Below are 18,091 nucleotides of genomic sequence, written 5' to 3'. Positions count from 1 at the left end.
TAATGTTTCGTTAGTTTTATGAACTCTCTGACTTTATTTTATTTTAGCTGGTAGTTGATTATGCATTTACAATCCTAATAAAAAATGCTATATTGGATTGATGGCTTTTCATTCTTGCTCTATAAATCTGGAAAAATGCAGCGTCAAGATCCTTGCTTGGACATCAATAAAGAAGGAAAGCACCTAATACTTGCTATACAGGAGCTGGTTTCCGGTGATCAATGCAAAGAAAGATCTGTTTTCCGTCGTGAAAGTAAGAAGCCTCGCGAGTCTAGTGATCACGAAAGATTTACAAAAGATGGAACAGATCCCAGGAGCTTACTTCAAACTCTGTTAATGAGAGCTGGTCACTCACCTCCGAAATATAAAACAAAACATCTTAAGACTAATTAATTTAGGGCATTAGTGGAGTTCAAGGGCATGCAGTTTGTGGGAAAGCCCAAGAGAAATAAAGTTTTATCAGATTGACATGAAACCTGAGTGCTAATTGTTCATTGTTCCTACGTGGTGGGATGGACGCAACAACGGTAATAGACGCAGGCAAAAGTTGTAATCCGAAGACGTGAGAAGTTCTCTGCTCTCTTAGATGGTGGTAGAGAATTCCTAATCATCACATTGCATGTGTACACGTTTAATATTTATACACGAACATTTTGTATTATAACAATTCAATTATATATGAGAAATGCATGTAATTCTTGCAGGAGAATAAGGATAAGTATTTGTTTGCAATACATTCAACATATTAGGATAATTAACGTACAGATCCTCTGTGTCTTTTTATTGCAAAGATATCTTGAAGTATGCAATATTTTCTCATATTTAAAGTACAACAAAGAACATCGATGCAGGTGGAAATTTTGATAGTTTATGGGATATGCTAATCTTCTGCTTTTGAGCAGAATCAATATTTCTAGCGGCTATAATACGAAGCATGCTCGGGGAATTGCTTTTTGGTGTGAGAACTCCTTGTGTTTTATGTTTGATACCCCGGGAGGCTCGGGTCGTGGGTTCTGGATGATCCCGGCTCGTGGATCAGGTTATTAAAAGTTTTGGACCTGTCCGATATCATTCGGACAAATGTATGTCCGAGATATCATCTCCCCGGGCTTCCAAACGAGTTCTCGGGTGATGGCTTTCCACCCGGGTTACTTCGATAATAGCACCGAACTCGAGTGCACAAGTATGTGATACATTATTTCGGTAATCATTACTGTCAAAATCATATGGATTTGACAAGGCGAAAGGGACAGTTTGACGTGTCAGACAAGCAGGATATGAGTAATCATCTTGCCATAATTAGTAAGTAGATACTGAAAACAAGGTCATCATTGACTTTCTATAAACACCATGTTTGTTTAAACATTAGGCTCCGTTTGGTATGTGTGATGGGATAAGTAAATTATTAGTAATTAAAATGATTAAAAAATGAAAGATATTGATTAATAGTATGGAGAGATAAATAACATGATGTTTGGTATGATTTTAAAATAATGGATTAATTTTGTAAATTTTATTGTAATGACCAAAATGCCCCAAATACTAATTAAATATATATTCTTAAAATAATTGGATAGATAAATAAATATTTATAATTATAATTTACATTTATTAAAATCAATTTAAATATATTTATTAGAAATAAATTTGTAAATATGCATTTACTTTAATATTTAAAATAACAATAATATTTGAATGTTAATGTCAAATAAAATTTAGTAATAATTACAATATTATTGTTTTTTTAAAATAATTATAAATATTTTTAAAATAATTTGATAGATAATTAAATATTTATAATTATAATTTATATTTATTAAATTTAATTTAAATCAATAAACAAAATAAATTAGAATTTACTAGAATTTAATTTCATTCACATATATCTTGCCCACATCATTTTTTTACTAGCATATACACCATTTATATAGCATTTCTCTTTGTTACATGACTTTTTCTCCATTCACCTACTGACTTTAGCATCGGAGTGGCCACGTCGGACATCCCTCTGACGGCCCATTCACATGGTTATCTTCGTATTTGCATGACAACACCAGTTTTCTCAGGAGAAAAACCTTCGGTTTGGACACATCTTGTTGTGCTCTCATCTCTCATCATTCTCATGACCCGACCCGGTAAAATACCCACACATATCATAGCCATTTTTACTCGGTCACATGAATGTTAGATATTTTTCTAACGAGCATCAAAAATTAATTTCGTAACTAGTTATTTATTATTAATTTAAATATTTTATGTAGTTAAATGTATATAAAAAACTTGGTCCTATAACTCTTACCAATGTTTGTTTTTAGCCAATTCTGAACTGAAAATAATAATTGATATCCTTGATTCAATTCCAAAAAGTGCTATTTACATCTTCGAATCCATTTCTTAAATTAAATTTTGCCTATAATATAGATCTCGTTAACTATTACAAGGCCGGATTTTAGCCTCATAGTATTCTCTTCTTCTTTTTTGTGGTAATAAGGTTAATCCATCTTACCTTAATCACGTGCAACAATTGTGATAACTGATAATTGTGGCCGATTACTATTTTGTACTATAAAATTATTTTTGTAAGAAAATTAGGAAAAAAGAATAATAAAATAGTGAAGTGTTAAAAAAGAAGTTTTTTTTAACATCAAATTGTGAAATATCGAAAAATCACACATCTCACATTTGAAAATTAAATAGGCATCTTAAACTTTAATCTTTTATAAAAATTACACAAACACATTATGTATCAGCTGAAAATCTAGCGAGTTGAAGCATTTTGATGATATCTCATAGACCAATTATCAAAATGACAAACGGACAAAACAATGACAAAGAAAACTTAATTTGTTATAAGTCACATTTCAGACGACTAGACTAATTTAAAAGTTATCTATGCTAATTCTACGTTGCATGATCGAGCTAGATGACACAGATACAACAACCGACAATGTTCGATTAGTACAGATAACTTCTGAACTAGACGACCTAAAATATAATTTGTAGTCAATTGAGTTTTCTTTCTAACTATTTTTCGATAATCATTTTTATCACTAGTTCATGAGATATTATCAAAATATTTTAACTCATCAGATTTATGGGTAGTGCAAGAGGTTTTTTTTACAACTTTTATACAAAAAAATAAGGTTTAATATACCTATTTAAACGTAGATATTATCAATATATCAGATTTATGGGTAGTGCAAGAGGTTTTTTTACAACTTTTATACAAAAAAATAAGGTTGAAGATACCTATTTAAACGTAAATATTCGATGTTCGGTGCAAAAAAAAAAGGGTAAAAATGACTAAATGTAAATTTGCAGCAATGAATCCATCCTATCCACTTTCTTTCATTCCCTGCCATGGCCATTTCTAAAACCCCAATGTGTCTTTATGGAAGCCAACCAACGGTGCCAAAATCCGACATAAACTCGACGTTACCCTTTTTCTTGGAGCCTACAAATGGTGTGAATCTTGTTCCGAGAAGACTTTTCACTTTGGCTTCTTCTATATCTTCCCTTGTGATGATATCTTCTGCTTCATCTGCTGGAACGCCACCGTCAAAATCTTTTCTTTCTGGGATTTCTAGCACGAAGTCTTGGTTCCAGTTCTACGGCGATGGATTTTCCATTCGTGTCCCGCCTGCATTTGAGGACATCATGGAACCTGAGGTATTTCTTTGTTTTTCCTTCTCTTTTTTGGGTAGGAGATGAATGATCAAGGAATATGTCATTATGGTATGGTGGAACACGATGGTTGTATTTTCATCAATCCAAATGCAATCTATGGTCATTTTACTCCCAATTATACTGAATTATTGCTTACTAGCGACTGTCTTTTGAGCTTGCGATTGGCTAAATTGTTCTCTCAACCTTTTTAGGATTACAATGCTGGGTTGTCTCTTTATGGTGACAAAGCTAAGCCAAAGACATTTGCTGCACGTTTTGCAACTGCCGATGGGTAAAACCTCTCCCTAATCATTCTGCCTCTAACTTAAAAGAATCATATCAACAAGATTCAGGACTGAATAGTTCAAGGATAAGACTGTGATAAATGACTTTATTGAGTACAATATTGTTTATCGATATCAGCCAAAGCCCGGTGTCACAGTGTCAGCTAACTGTAATTCGGAATTGGACAACAGTTTGTGGTGCCAAGATGCAAAAAAGTATTCCATCTTGCATGCAACTTTGCCTATTCTAGCAATGATCAGTATGCAGGGTTTTTTATTTGTTATTTCATTGTGAAAATTTCCGTTTTTTCCTCATTTTTCATATATTCTCGAATTTGAAAAGTCTTCTTGTTTAAATCCAAAAATCCCATCACTATAAGCATATAATTTGACTGGCATATGTAAGACTGGAACAACGAAGGATTCTTGGTGTATTTCCTTCCCAATGAACCTTGGTGCTTCGCTTATTTACCCAAGTTATTTGGTCTTAATGACATATGTTTAGCCTTTGATGATTTGAGATATTTTACTGAAATTCTAGCATCAAATTGTCGAGGATCTTTGGAAAATTCTATGTCCAGCCAGAGAATGAAAATTCCTAGAAATTCCATGTTAAAATATGCTTGCAATGCTGTTCTAGTCATGCAATTAAGTTTTAATATCAGAGCAGTTGGTGCATCATGTGGGAAGCTACAAGGTTCATGATTTAACCTGACTGACTATTGTATAACCTCAAATTGTGTTATATTTGCTACCTTCCATTTATCAGTCATTTATCTTTGTTGTGATGTGACTTACGTAGCTTAGGTAAGTGAAACTATTGGCCCTTTTCTTCATCAGAGAAGTATTAAGGTGTTTGGCTGAGAACTTGACTTCTTTAAGAGGAGTTACTCTTAAAATGAAAAATAGACTTAATTTACTAGTATTGTAACCGTATTATATCTATTTACTGGTCCTGTGCGGTAGAAATCTATATCAATTGTGTTTAGACACTAAGCAACTTCTTAGTCATTTCAGACAGTCCTAAAAGGCTGATTTCATTGTTTGCCAGTCATGTGAACATGTTTCTATGTTAGTAACTGAGCCTTCATTTGGATTCTGTGTTGGAATTTATACTCTGTCCTTTTTTATTATCCTGCAAGGATGCATCCTTATACAGTTGAAATGTGATACAGATCTGAAGTTCTTAGCGTTATTGCCCTCCCATGTAATCGACTAAAGATCACCTTCTTAGAGGTTTGTAATTACAAATCCTTCTGTGTTACCTCTCAAAAGTATAAGATACAGAAATTAGTTTTATCTGTGGCATACATAATATTATAGTTGGTTATTCCAATTTATTGTTAAAGAATAATGCCAATTAAAACACAGTTTTGGTTGTGGCTGTCTAGAAAATCCAATCGAGGTCAAAATTTATATTTTAAATTTATGCTATGTGCCCATTAGGAAGAAAGGCCAAAGAAAATCTTTTAAACTGGGGTTAAAAAGTCAATCCGTTCTTTTGGCTACATGCCCTTTAGGAGGATAGGCGGAGGAAAATCTTTATGGAACACTTTCTGATCTTCTCTTTTAAAGACCCTTCTCACGTTTAAGCTGGGTTCTGTGTAATTCAATCAATTACTTGGAATTTATTGATTGGTTTCAGCAGCACTCAATTTCTCTTATTGAACTTCAAAATTAGAATATTTATTTGTATGTGTATGTGTATGTGTGTGTGTGTGTGTGTTCATCTTGTTGCAATGTATAAAATTTGGGAACGCTTCAGCCGTAGGCAAAAAGATATGTCAAGTGTTTCACCATCTCATCATAAGCTTATTGTTATAATTTAGACAGGCCAAAGACGTTACTGATTTAGGTTCACTGAAGGAGGCAGCCAAAATATTTGTTCCAGGTAATTATTGTGGTGTGCCTTTGAGGTTTGCGTGTTATCGAATTGATTTATGGTGGTCACTTAACATTTATTTACTTATTTACATCATGTTTTACAGGTGGATCAACTCTATACTCCGCCCGTACCATCAAAATTAAGGAAGACGGAGGTTATAGGTAGCATTTTTGCCAAATTTTATCATCAGTTTAACGTTGAATAGTGAAACTATCCATGTTTGTGAAAAAAAGTATGTAGAACAAAATGGTAGCTTTTAGTAATTAGAATGCTAGGTTCACCCTCCAAATAAGTATCATTTTACATCTTGGTAGAGTATATGATTAAGGATACAATGATCAATAAACATTCTAAAAGGTTATCTAGCTAATATTTTGGTATTGTTTTTGGATGTTCTGGGAATTGCTTTCCTGAAAATATGTTTTAGAAGTATGTTGAATTATTTAGTTGTTTTAATAGTTTGTGGGGTACTTTAAAATTTGAGAATATCTTTGAGTGTGTTGGTATAGAATATATAATCGAGGCCATTTCTTGATTTGGTGAGAGTTAAATTGCCTATTTAGGATAAATGCAAAATGAGTTGGAGATATTTGTATTGTGCAAAGAACTTGAAAATGAGGTGAAAATGATTTATTTCATTATATTTCAGGAACTATTATTTCTACGAATTTGGTAAAGGAGAACAACATATTGCGCTAGTAGCTGCTGTTAATAGTGGAAAGGTTACCCTTTTTGTTTCTTGCCATAGTTCAACCTTCTTCCTTTAAGCTGAAAAATAACGAAACATGCTAGTTTTTTGTGAAATTTATTTCCCGCCTAGAATTCTCATATGGGATTTTAAAATACTTGTTTGTGAATATTTTTTGTTAAATCACCCTCTTTTCGTGCATGATTTTAGGCGATTGTTGCCGGAGCAACTGCGCCTCAAAGCAGATGGGATGACGATGGTGTTAGGCTTCGCTCTGCTGCGGTTTCATTAACACTTTTGTGAGCTGATTTAAAACTTTCAATTGACAGATTTTAGAATCCATACTTTGTTTTGCTTTCTAAGAAACTATTGAGTAATTTTGATCGTTTATGTATATTTGTTGTGTTATTCCGGTTTTTGGATTTTTGAATGCCTTTTTTAGATTTTTAAACTATAGAAAACTATTTGTTTCACCAATTCGTTCAGCTCTCTTCTTTGTTTCTGCTGCTGCTCCTCTGCTCTACCCCTGACTATAGAAAATTATTTGTCTCACCACTTCTCAAATTTTGGATGATCTTCCATCTGCCCGACTTTCCATATTATTTTTACATTAACCATAAGAAGAAGCAGCAGCGTTGAACTCCACAAAGAAAACCGAAGCTTATAAACGGATCAATTGACACTACTCGTCAACCAGAACTGAAGATATCCGTTTCTATTACAATAACAGATACAAATTCTGACTTCCCTGATTTTGGCCAGGATTAATTAGAAGAATGTTTTAAACCCAAGCAGATATGGGCACTATATGACGAGGAAGATGGCATGCCGCGCCTGTATTGTCTAATCCGTGAAGTCATCTCATTGATCTGATAGTGAATTCGGGCCAGTGTATTGGTTGGATTGCGGGTTTACGAAATCTTGGGGAAGTCTTAGAGTTTTATATTCTGAAATGGTGGAGCAGGTCAATATATATTCTCTTCTTCTGAGAATGGAGAAGACTGGTAGGGGAGGTTGTGTGAGAATCTATCCTAGGGGTGGTGATATTTGGGCAGTATATCGAAATTGGTCACCAGGTTGGAACAGAACAGCGACGAATCGGGTTGTGAAAAAGACCACATATCTTTGCTATTCTTTACTATATCATACACCTTTAGGAAGTGTTTGGTCTGTCGGAACATTTTCTGGCAAATCACATAGGCCCGTGAAAACACAGTCTAGAAATTGGAAACCAAATCCTTAGCCTACTTTAGGATTCGGGGAAATGAGGTAATTGAGAGTCAGTTAAGTTCTAAATATAAAAAAATGGAGTCATTTTGATTTTACTATTTTGCCAATAAAAATAAAAACTTAAAAGTAGTCAAAATAGAAACTCCACCTCAAACTTCATTTCAAATGTGTGAAACTCGATCTAAATATGAAAACATTGATCAAAATGTGAAAACTCAATCCATTTGTAAACAACTCGACCTACATATGAAAAACTCGGGCTAAATGTTAAAATTCGATCTAAATAAGATAAGCTCAACCCAAACTCGATCCAAATGTGAAAAAACTCGACCCATATATGATATGTATATAATTATTTACATCAAGGTGTTATGTTGTACAAAAACACATGGTTTGAATCTAGATTGTGTCAAAATGTGATGTTATTTTTTTATTTTATTTTAACAAGCACGTGTAAATATTATCTTGCCCTTTAAGTCACTCTATTTGATCAAATTTAAAAAGTTATATCAGTTTCAATTAAAATAAATTGATGGGAAATCATATATATTTTAGTGACCATTGGGATTCTTAATCTATTTTTAAACGATGACTATGATTATAATATGAAAAGTAAAAACTTGTGTAAGAGGGTCTCACGTGTCGTATTTTGTGAGACGAATCTCTTATTTGTTTCATCCATGAAAAAGTATTATGTTTTATGCTAAAAGTATTAATATTTATTGTGAATATCGGTAGGATTGACCCGTCTCACAGATAAAGATTCGTGAAATCGTCTCACAAGAGAATTACTCAATATGAAATTACATATTTGTCAAGATGAATGTATTATTTATATTTGATCATGCATGATTTTCTACAATTGTACTGCTTCAATATTATCTTGTTTATGTTCAACTTAGTTATACTAATGTCGAATTCTATATGTAACTCTAAAATATAATTATTGTTAACTAACAATTTATGGACAAAAATGTAAAAAAATATATTTTCTTTCAAATTTTAATCTATCGACGGTTGTAACATCACACTAACATCAAAATTTCCTAACTTCCATTTTATATGATCTTTATTTCTTTTATTATTATTTTTTTTCTAATTTGCTAATGCTATAAAATTTAATATTATTCACTCTTATTTTTTTTTAAAAAAAAAACAATATTTATATGTATTATATTAAACATACATAGTGTGTATGCTTGATTAGGGCATCCACAATGGGTGGGCTCATCAAAAAACGTGGGGTCCACTACCACGTACTTATTATAACAACATATCTCTTTTACTCACATTTTTTTAACATTCAAACTCATTATATATGGGTCCCACAGTCCACTAATTAATTAAATATGTTTTAAATATATTTTTACATTATTTAAATCATTATTCTAATTTTAAAACCATCTTACTTTTTAATAAAATAATTTTAATAAATAATATTAATTTTTTAAAAAATATATTTTTTAAATAAAGTAGGTGTTCGAAAAAATATATGAAATTGAAATGAAACAATAACTTAGAAATAAACCACACTTTGATGAAATTAAAACTAACATATGAAATAATAATTCACAGATTGTTGTTGCATCGTCCCCAGATATGCCCAACTAAGTCTGCACGAAGTTGGTGATGAACTTGAGTGTCACGTAGCTCAGAATTTGTCCGAAGATAATCTTGAAATCCTCGGTTTGAGCCATGGATAGGTTGTGCGGGTTCTTCACCTTCATCGTTGTACCAATTTGTCACGTGACCTCTCTCATCCTCAACGATCATGTTATGCAAAATAATGCATGTTAACATGATTTGTTTTAACCTTTTCCTTTACCAATAACGAGCTGGACCTCTGACAATCGTCCATCGAGATTGAAGCACCCCAAATGCCCGTTCGACATCTTTTCTTGCGGACTCCTGTCTTTCCTTAAACAACTTCCTCTTGGGATCCTCCGGGCAAGGAAAAGCCTTAACGAAAGTAGCACACTCAGGATATATTTCATCTGTTAGATAATAACCTTTCGTATATGTAATGTCGTTCACCGTGAAATTAATCTCTGGTGCATTTCCTTGCAAGACGTTGAATATGGGAGATTCATATAACACGTTAATATCGTTACGTGAACCGGCGACCCCAAAGAATGCATGCCATATCCACAAGTTATGAGACGCGACCGCTTCAAGCACGATTGTTGGTGACACATGTCCCCTTGTAAATTGACCTTTCCAAGCAACTGGACAATTTTTCCATTTCCAGTGCATACAATCAAGGCTACCAAACATGCCAGGGAAGCCGTGGCTCTCATCATGCATTTGAAGAAGACGTTGAACATCATCAGCATTTGATCTTTTCAAGTACCTATCACCAAATATTTCAACCACGTATTCGCAGAAATTGAAAAGACACTGGATGACAGTTGATTCACTCATACGTAGGTACTCGTCAAGATTGTCGGCGGGGACTCCGTAAGCCAGTTGACGAATCGCAGCTGTGCATTTTGGTAGCGGTGAGAACCCTTTTCTTCGCACAGCATCGTCCCTCTGTTGAAAAAACGTTGAATGATTCTCTAATGCATTCACTATACTGAGGAAGAACTCTCTTCGCATTCGAAATTGTCTTTGAAATATTTCATCCTGATACACCGGGTTCGTAGAGAAATAATCATTGACGAGCCTCTCATTCCCGGCCTCACGATTTCTTTGGATGAACCTTCTTCTTCTGCGTGTTTCCCTCATCTGATATGATTCCATAAGTTGTTTGTGTTGTTGAAGTACCAATGACATCATTTCTTCAACCGGATCATAAGCTTGCGCATCGATTTCGACATGGATTTTGTCGTTGCTTGTCGAGCTAGAATTTGAGCTACAACTGCTTGTAGAATGAGACATTTTTGGAAGAATGAAAATATGTGTGCACATTTGTGGGTATTTATAGAAAATAATTGAAACTAACCGTTACAAAGTTTTTGAATTTTTAATTCGAATTTAATTAAATATTTAAAATAAAAAATAAAATATATACAACGATTTACAAATGAAAATTAAAAAAAAAATTGTAAAAAAACCAATCTTATCGTTGAAGGGAAAGTCACAATTTAAAAATTTAAAAACAAAATTAAAATAATTCAAGCAAATTAGCGACGGATTTTAAAAATCCGTTTAAAATCCGGCGCAATTAGCGACGGTTTTTAAAAAATCGTCGCAAATTGTCCAATTTAAAAAAAAAAAATAAACTGACAGAGGGGCGTTCAAACAAGTGAACGCCTCTCTCTCTCGTGGGTGGGCGTTATAACGTCACTCACAATGGAGAGGGGGTATTAAATGGGTGTTATAACACTCATTTAATACCCTATTGTGGGTGCTCTTACTAATATAACATTTTATATATATATATATATATATATATATATATATATAGAGTATACAAGTCATTTCATAATCACAAATATTTTATTTTTCTTTTATAAATGCGATTAAATACATGATCTAATCTAATATTTTAAATATAGGAGGATGATAAAAACTTGTGTGAGACGGTCTCATGGGTCGTATTTAAATTTTATTATGAATATCGGTAGAGTTGACTCGTCTCACATATAAAGATTCATGAGATGATCTCATAAGAGACCTAATCTAAAAAAATTAATGAATCTATTAAAATAATTAAGGGATTGTGAACCAATTAGAATATTTATAGTGAGTAGGTTAGTCATGTTTAAATTATAATTTTCCTCCAAAATTGACAAATTACGAGTACGACTAATCATTTTTCGAAGTTGCCATTTAAATTCTCAACAGTGATGGCCGGGAACTTCCTCCCGGCGGCAACGCTGACGGCCAACGGCCGCCCAGTTCTGAGCCCCGGAGAGGTAGAGTGCTCTCTTCTATCCTCCGTTGACCTTCTCTCCGATGACCTAATCTCCTTCCCCCACCTCAAATCAGGCCTCCTAATTCTCACCACACACCGCCTCCTCTTTCTCCCTCAAGAAACAACTGTTGCAAACTCTGAGTCTCATTACGTCCCTCTCTCCGCAATCCAAAAGATTTTATCCGCCAAGAAATCTCTGAAGTCCATGTTCCAAAGTCCCAGAATCCGCTTCCAGGTGGGCGCTACGCCGGATGGTAAAATTACCGAAAATGGTGCCCAACATGTTGTGATTACGTTGGTATTGAGAGGGAAAACAGACCCCGATTCATTTTTGGAAAAGTTTTGGGATGCCTGGAGAGGAAAAGCCTGGGAAGCTACTGGGTCTTCCTCGGGTTCGATTTCGGGGGTGGGCTCGGGAGAAAGTTCGTTGGCGATTAGGATGCCGGTGGTGGGGGTGGCTGGGATATTGAGGAAAGAGCAGGATATGTGGGAGAGTACTGACAAGAGCTTGCAGGATGCTTTTCAGGATTTAAACGCTCTGATGGTCTGTGTTTTTTAATATAGATTATCTGATTGCTGAAAATTCTTCTCATATTAACTTTAATTATACTGAAAGACTAAGTGGGCTAGTATTTCTACCTGAACTTTGGTTTTATTGTGCAAGGATATGAATTACATAGATGGTAATGTTGGCAATGGTTTGGTTTACTGAATTGATTATGTACTTATATTACTTTTATCTCATGATGTGGCATCAAACTGTCAAATTGATGAATGATTAACGAAATGCATCCAACTAATGTGCTTCTGTCAAGTTGTTTGATTTAGTATGCGTTAATAATTAATGAAGATTTACATTAACCAGGAGGATGCAGGAAAAGTCAAGTTTTATAGGATAGTTGTGCATTGATGCAAATTTTACTATATATACCTTATGGTACCAGGCTTTAAATGATGAAATAGGAATTTAGACGGTCATGTAAACATGTCCACAATGATTAAAAGTAGGCGTATTCTTGAATTGATATACCATGTATGGGCGTGGCTCTGGATTTATTGCATCATGAAGGGGTGATAATAAAATTAAGAAGCAGGCCAAGCTACATGAAAATTGATACATTTAGCAGTCCTTATCCTACTGTGACACTAAATATATTTTACTGCTGAATATGAGTATGTCACCGAAAGTTTGTGACCATTCTTTTGTTGGACCTTAACACAGCATTTGGAGGATAGTATTTTTTCGACAACTACTTTAAATACTTATTTTGAAGGACATTTTTTTACTTGTAGGGTTTCTGTTATTAATCTCTAAACGGACTATTTAACAACCCGAAAAATCCTATCCAGCTGTGAGGTTTATATCTATCAACATGACTTGTTGTTGGCATCTGTAACTCTAGTACTTCTAAATGTTGTGGAACTAAATGATAATGATTTAGTTTGACACTGAGTTCAGTTGTCCTTTTCTGTTAAATAATATTACTTTATTTTTTTGCTTCTCTAATTGTGAAATATAATGGAAAAATAGAGTAAGGCAAAGGAGATGGTGCTACTTGCTGAGAAAATGAGGTCAAAGCTTCTATCAGGCTCAAATAATCAAACTTCTGGGGCAGGTGACGATGAGATGGGTAGTAAGGAAGAGATGCAAGATTGGCTGTTGAGTGTTGGTATTGTATCTCCAGTTACAAAAGAGTCCGCTGGTGCTTTATATCATCAACAACTATCTCGTCAGGTATGTTTTATCCGTTTCATGTGCTATTTTGTCCAACAGGATTGGGAAAGCTTTTCATCCTGGAATCAGATCTACCATTGTAGAATATGTCTTAGTTGTTAATTTTTAACCATGCATAAATGTTTTGGTCAACAATTACATTGTGGTACTCTTGTCTTTTCTTTCACTCCATTTTTTCCATGGCCACTTATAAAAAAGGCCTCCAATCCTATCAATGGCCACAAGGAGTGTGGATATTGTTGTTGCCTTACTTTTTTACAAACTAAAGGTTATGTTGATCTCTTACTAAATTATTTTAACATCTTAACCCAATATTTCTTTACCTAGATTGCCCATTTTTGGATTTACAATTATGTTTCATTTCTTAAATTACTTGAGGTTTTGGACGATGTAGTCATTTGACAATACCAAACCAAGGATGGGTAATGAGTTCAAGTCTCAAGACCATCCTTTTAAATTTTACGGAAAAATACCACCTGATTTATGGCTGCTTTTATTGTATACAAATATCATTAAATGCATTAATTATTAGCAAGTAACTATTTAACTCTCTCATAAATGTTGCTCGCTTTTGGATGGGTGATAAACCTGTAAATATAAGCCTGAACGAGCTAGTCTTATTGATTCATCCAATCTCGTAAACTACGTGCATCTGCTCTGGATATTTGTTGAAGAGGTTTCATTACTTCTCATGTTATTTTAAAATTCTTGCAGTTTTTTTGAAGGAATCACACTATAAGAGTTTTATTGGAGAAATGTTATTATAGAAATATACCACCTTTATGAAGGAACATAAACATGTTTATTGTAATGGGAAACTGTTATCCACTAAATTAATCAAGGCTTCTGCTGGGAATCCCGAGATTTTATACACGTGTAACTTCCACAGAGTGGGTATATTTTTGTGGGTTTACAATACAGCAACATAGTAGATATATTAGATCACTCAGATAGGATACTAAATGATTTAGAATTGAAATTTCGAGGGACAGCCTCCAGTTTTCTCATTTGTGCAGATGTATGAGATGGGGTGTTTCAATGGATTGTAGATAATTTACTGGAGAAATGGAAATGTCTTAGTGATTGTCGACCACTATTTGATTGTTCTTATGAGTGATGATAGCACTGATGAACAGGAGAAGATGAGAATAATGCTTCAATGAGACAACGTTAGGCAACAAACATAATAACTTAAGTCTCTTACGCTGATCATACTGCTAGACAGAAGCAGATACCTATATTGGACACAAATGAGAAGGACATATATCCAAAATTCTTCTTAAAGCGAACGCCCAGGCTTCAAATTAGAAAAGTCAGGAGTCCAGAATTTGGCTGCTAAAGATTGTTTTCATTTATTTAAGACTTATTGAACATGTTCATCTGAACTTCCTGTTGAATTACATGTACTAGTACTGTACCGTGACATTTCTTATATTATGCGACTTTTTGAGCTTTTAATTTTACCGTGATTTGGCTACTGGTGTTTACGAATATGTTGGTTGTTAGCTTGCAGATTTTGTCAAGAAACCTCTTGAAAGAGCTGGAGGAATGATTAATCTTATTGATATATATTGCCTCTTCAATCGAGCCCGTGGGACAGGTTTTCTTTCATCTTTTTGTTTCTTTTTGTCGTATGCTTATAAATCCTTTTTGTTTCAAGTGTGTCATTTCAAAATACTGCTCGTTGTGCATATGTTTAAAAAGATTTGATTATAATGAGATTGCTTTCTTTCTCAGAATTGATCTCCCCTGATGATTTGCTACAAGCATGTTCTCTCTGGGAAAAGTTTGATGTGTACGTACGATTTTGTGTCAATCGTATTCTGCTACTTCTCTGATAGTTTAAAGAAAATTGAGATTTTTAATACATGTTTGATGCTTTGATGTTTGTATTCTTCTTTAACTAATAATTCTAATTTTTTTTTTAATTCCGCCAGTTCGGTTATGCTTCGGAAATTTGATAGTGGTGTCATGGTGATCCAGAGTAAATCCCACAGTGATGATGAGGTGATTCGTTTTAGATATGACATGTTTTTATAATGTTGTTATTTTTGGAATCTTCTCCTTGTCATTGTTTGTGGATACATTATGCTCCAACATACTTCTTCTAATATCTAGGAGATAGAAAGCGAGGATTATAAAGGAACTTTATATCAGTTTTCTATTCAAAAACTTTGAAAAGATTTTGATTATCTGCGAGCTGTTTATCCCATACAAATATATCTTCTATCTCCAGTGCTGTGTGATTCAAATTGGAATATCTCTCCTTAAATTATGACTCCCCCTCCCGGAGTGCGCTTAAATGACAGAGATGTTTACTAATACTGTTTCTATTTGGTTTGAGGAGGTAAAATAAAAGGTTTAATTTGGTGCCCTCTTGAATTTCACATTTTGATTTTTGGGGTTAGATTGGCTACTATCTAGTAATGCCAACAAATGATTTACAGTAAGAAAGGCATCTGAAACATTCGATATTTGTAAAATTTCTATTTTTTTGCTACTCTAAAGAATAGTTCTTTGAACTTGTTCATGAATGTAGTTCTCTTACATTCGTGTTACATATTAAAAAACTTCCAATCTTCTATAAGCTCTTTTGGTGACCAAACTGATTTTATTGTAAAAGAAAATATGATGAAAAACAAAATTTAAGGGGACATTTCTGATTGAGATATTGGTTATAACCAACAAATGAAGTAAAGGTAGTGATATGTACTCAGGGGAGTGGCATAGTCTGCATATTTTTAAATTGTATATTGTCTCTGACTCTCAGGTAAAATGTTGATGTATGCCATTATTGAGTCATTATTATCTGAATAATTCTTTCTTTAAGGTATATGCCCGAGTAAGTTCTTTAATAATGAAGCCAGAGGCCTTGCTAGCTGGTATCAGTGCCAGTGATGCTGCAAGGACTTTGGGTGTTGCTCCAGCTATGGCTAAAGAGTATCTCCTTGCTGCTGAAGGCAAAGGCATGTAGTTTCTGTTAATGACAAGCTTAAGTGATGTTTATGATTTGATGATTGGTTTCTCTTGCAGGATTGTTGAGCAGAGATGTTAGTCCCGATGGGTTTCGCTTTTACGTCAATTTTTTTCATGAACTTGATCCACAAAATATGTACCTGTAAGTTGAAAATATACTGTTGACTATGCTTTCCTGCTCTGCAAAATGTTATATTCTGGTTGACAGTTTTCTTCTCTCCCTTGGTTGATGTTGCACGTGTTTGTGATTGCATTACATGGATTTTTTTTTTTTGCTTCTTCCTTTGGGTAATTACCATTCTTCTGTGCTATACTTTTAATATTACCGAGATGTAATATTTTACACATAACTTTGCACTTTTGAATGTGAGGTATAAACTAAACAAATTGTGACATCACTATCGTAGAAAATTGGGGGTGGCGATTAGCACCAATTGTTTTGAGTTTAACAAATCATGTGATGAATTGATAAGAATTTTCCTGATACACTATACCCAAATCACTGGTAGCGCGTGATGTAACAACCCCACAAAAAAGGATTGACCTTTTATGTAAGAAATGTAACTATCTAACAATCGCCTCTTCTGTTTGAAGGCTGTCGGTGAGACAAACTAAGAACCCCTAGTACTCAAATCTTAGAAAGAAAGAAGAAAACAGTTCAATCCGAAAGGAAGCTGCTTGCATGTATAGAATAAATCATGCATGAAAGCATCAAGGAAGATAAAATGCAGTTTCATATTCCTCTGTGATCATCTAGTTATCTCCACAGATTACTTAGTTTTTTTCCGTATTTAAGTACTAATATTTTCCAGATTTGCATATGAAACTGATTTTAATGCTCGTCATCAGAAAGAATAGGGTTGAAAATATGGGTGATAAATTGTGATTAAAAATGTCATCCATAGCTATCTTAGTGTAGCGTGCATTTTTCCCCCAAAATTTAACTTGGTCTGTCTTTCATATTATTAGCAAATTTAGAGCCAACTGGGCTACATATTCATTCCATGGTCACTTTTCTTTGCGTTTTTCTAATGTTACGCTTTCATCTCTTTTCAACCATGTAAACTGATAATCTGAATTCGCCAATGCAGAATAAAAGATCACAGTAGGTATAGCAGTTGGATAAGTGCTGTTTCGTCCAGGTGAGATATTTCCTGCGTACAAACTTTTGTAAATAAGAAATTATTGTCTGAGCACCTACTGTGATTTCTCTCAATCTCGTGTCCTATTACGTTATTGCAGGTAAGGTAGTTGCCTTGTCAAAGGAAGGCAGACTCCAGACCATGATAATCGGATATGGAATTTATGGAGGTTTAGTTGTTCTTCTCTCGAAAAATGAGCTTCATAGCATAGGACAACTTAACGTGTAATGGGAATTGCGTTTTTCTGCTTCCAAGCGGGTCTGGTTGTTCGCGATGGAAGACGTGCTGGTCTCGTGGTGCTAGGAGAAGTGTTTGTGACAGCTTAGAAGATTTTATGCAGCGTTTGTGTGAGTTGCCTCGCCTCCTCTTTGAAATTTGGTCGTCTCATTTAGATTTCTGTGGGAAAGAATGAAATCATAGGAGTATATTAGTTTTGCTTGTGTTTACCATGAGTACATTTCACTTTTACTTTGTTGAATAATATGGGAATTTCGGTAATTTTAATGTTTAAAATTCCCTCGCTACTCATTATTGTTATGCGGCATTTTTTGTTTCAATGAAGTTTGATCTATTAATTATATTTTATTGAGGATTGAATAAATCATTTAAATTTCATTTTTACCTTT

General features: G+C 34.0%; 3 protein-coding genes and 1 long non-coding RNA gene across 5 annotated transcripts in view; 2 read left to right on the top strand and 2 right to left on the bottom strand.

Moving 5' to 3' along the window:
* Positions 1-3,481, bottom strand: part of LOC142526236 (uncharacterized) — a 49,082-nt gene extending 45,601 nt beyond the window's left edge. Inside the window, exon 1 of the long non-coding RNA XR_012815210.1 lies at positions 3,343-3,481. This is a non-coding gene — a long non-coding RNA (uncharacterized LOC142526236). The remainder of the gene's footprint in view (positions 1-3,342) is intronic.
* LOC142526235 (uncharacterized) lies at positions 3,292-7,025 on the top strand. 2 transcript variants are annotated; one of them, XM_075630499.1, is made up of 7 exons: positions 3,295-3,669; positions 3,879-3,958; positions 5,126-5,186; positions 5,784-5,841; positions 5,939-5,996; positions 6,485-6,557; positions 6,734-7,025. In XM_075630499.1, exons 1-7 carry the CDS (start codon positions 3,361-3,363, stop codon positions 6,824-6,826), a joined length of 732 nt encoding a protein of 243 aa, XP_075486614.1. In that variant the 5' UTR covers positions 3,295-3,360; the 3' UTR covers positions 6,827-7,025. The 2 variants fall into 2 exon arrangements, with proteins under 2 accessions (XP_075486615.1, XP_075486614.1); XM_075630500.1 differs by lacking the exon at positions 5,126-5,186 and having other exon boundaries at positions 3,292-3,669; positions 5,780-5,841.
* Positions 7,026-9,303: 2,278 nt separating this feature from the next.
* On the bottom strand, positions 9,304-10,633 carry LOC142526070 (uncharacterized). The gene is made up of 2 exons (XM_075630343.1): positions 10,030-10,633; positions 9,304-9,966 (listed from the first exon to the last, which is right to left on the bottom strand). The coding sequence occupies exons 1-2, from the start codon at positions 10,631-10,633 to the stop codon at positions 9,575-9,577; spliced, it is 996 nt and encodes a 331-aa protein (XP_075486458.1). The 3' UTR covers positions 9,304-9,574.
* Positions 10,634-11,468: 835 nt separating this feature from the next.
* LOC142526642 (vacuolar protein sorting-associated protein 36) lies at positions 11,469-18,086 on the top strand. The gene is made up of 9 exons (XM_075631164.1): positions 11,469-12,156; positions 13,144-13,347; positions 14,854-14,947; positions 15,085-15,142; positions 15,285-15,354; positions 16,178-16,313; positions 16,381-16,465; positions 17,415-17,465; positions 17,566-18,086. The coding sequence occupies exons 1-9, from the start codon at positions 11,545-11,547 to the stop codon at positions 17,567-17,569; spliced, it is 1,314 nt and encodes a 437-aa protein (XP_075487279.1). The 5' UTR covers positions 11,469-11,544; the 3' UTR covers positions 17,570-18,086.
* Positions 18,087-18,091: the final 5 nt, after the last annotated feature.

Source organism: Primulina tabacum, chromosome 15 (assembly GCF_025594145.1).
Source record: "Primulina tabacum isolate GXHZ01 chromosome 15, ASM2559414v2, whole genome shotgun sequence".
Lineage (NCBI taxonomy): Eukaryota > Viridiplantae > Streptophyta > Magnoliopsida > Lamiales > Gesneriaceae > Primulina > Primulina tabacum.
The sequence above is the reverse complement of the archived record's forward strand: the minus strand, read 5'-3'. Positions and strand labels throughout refer to the sequence as shown.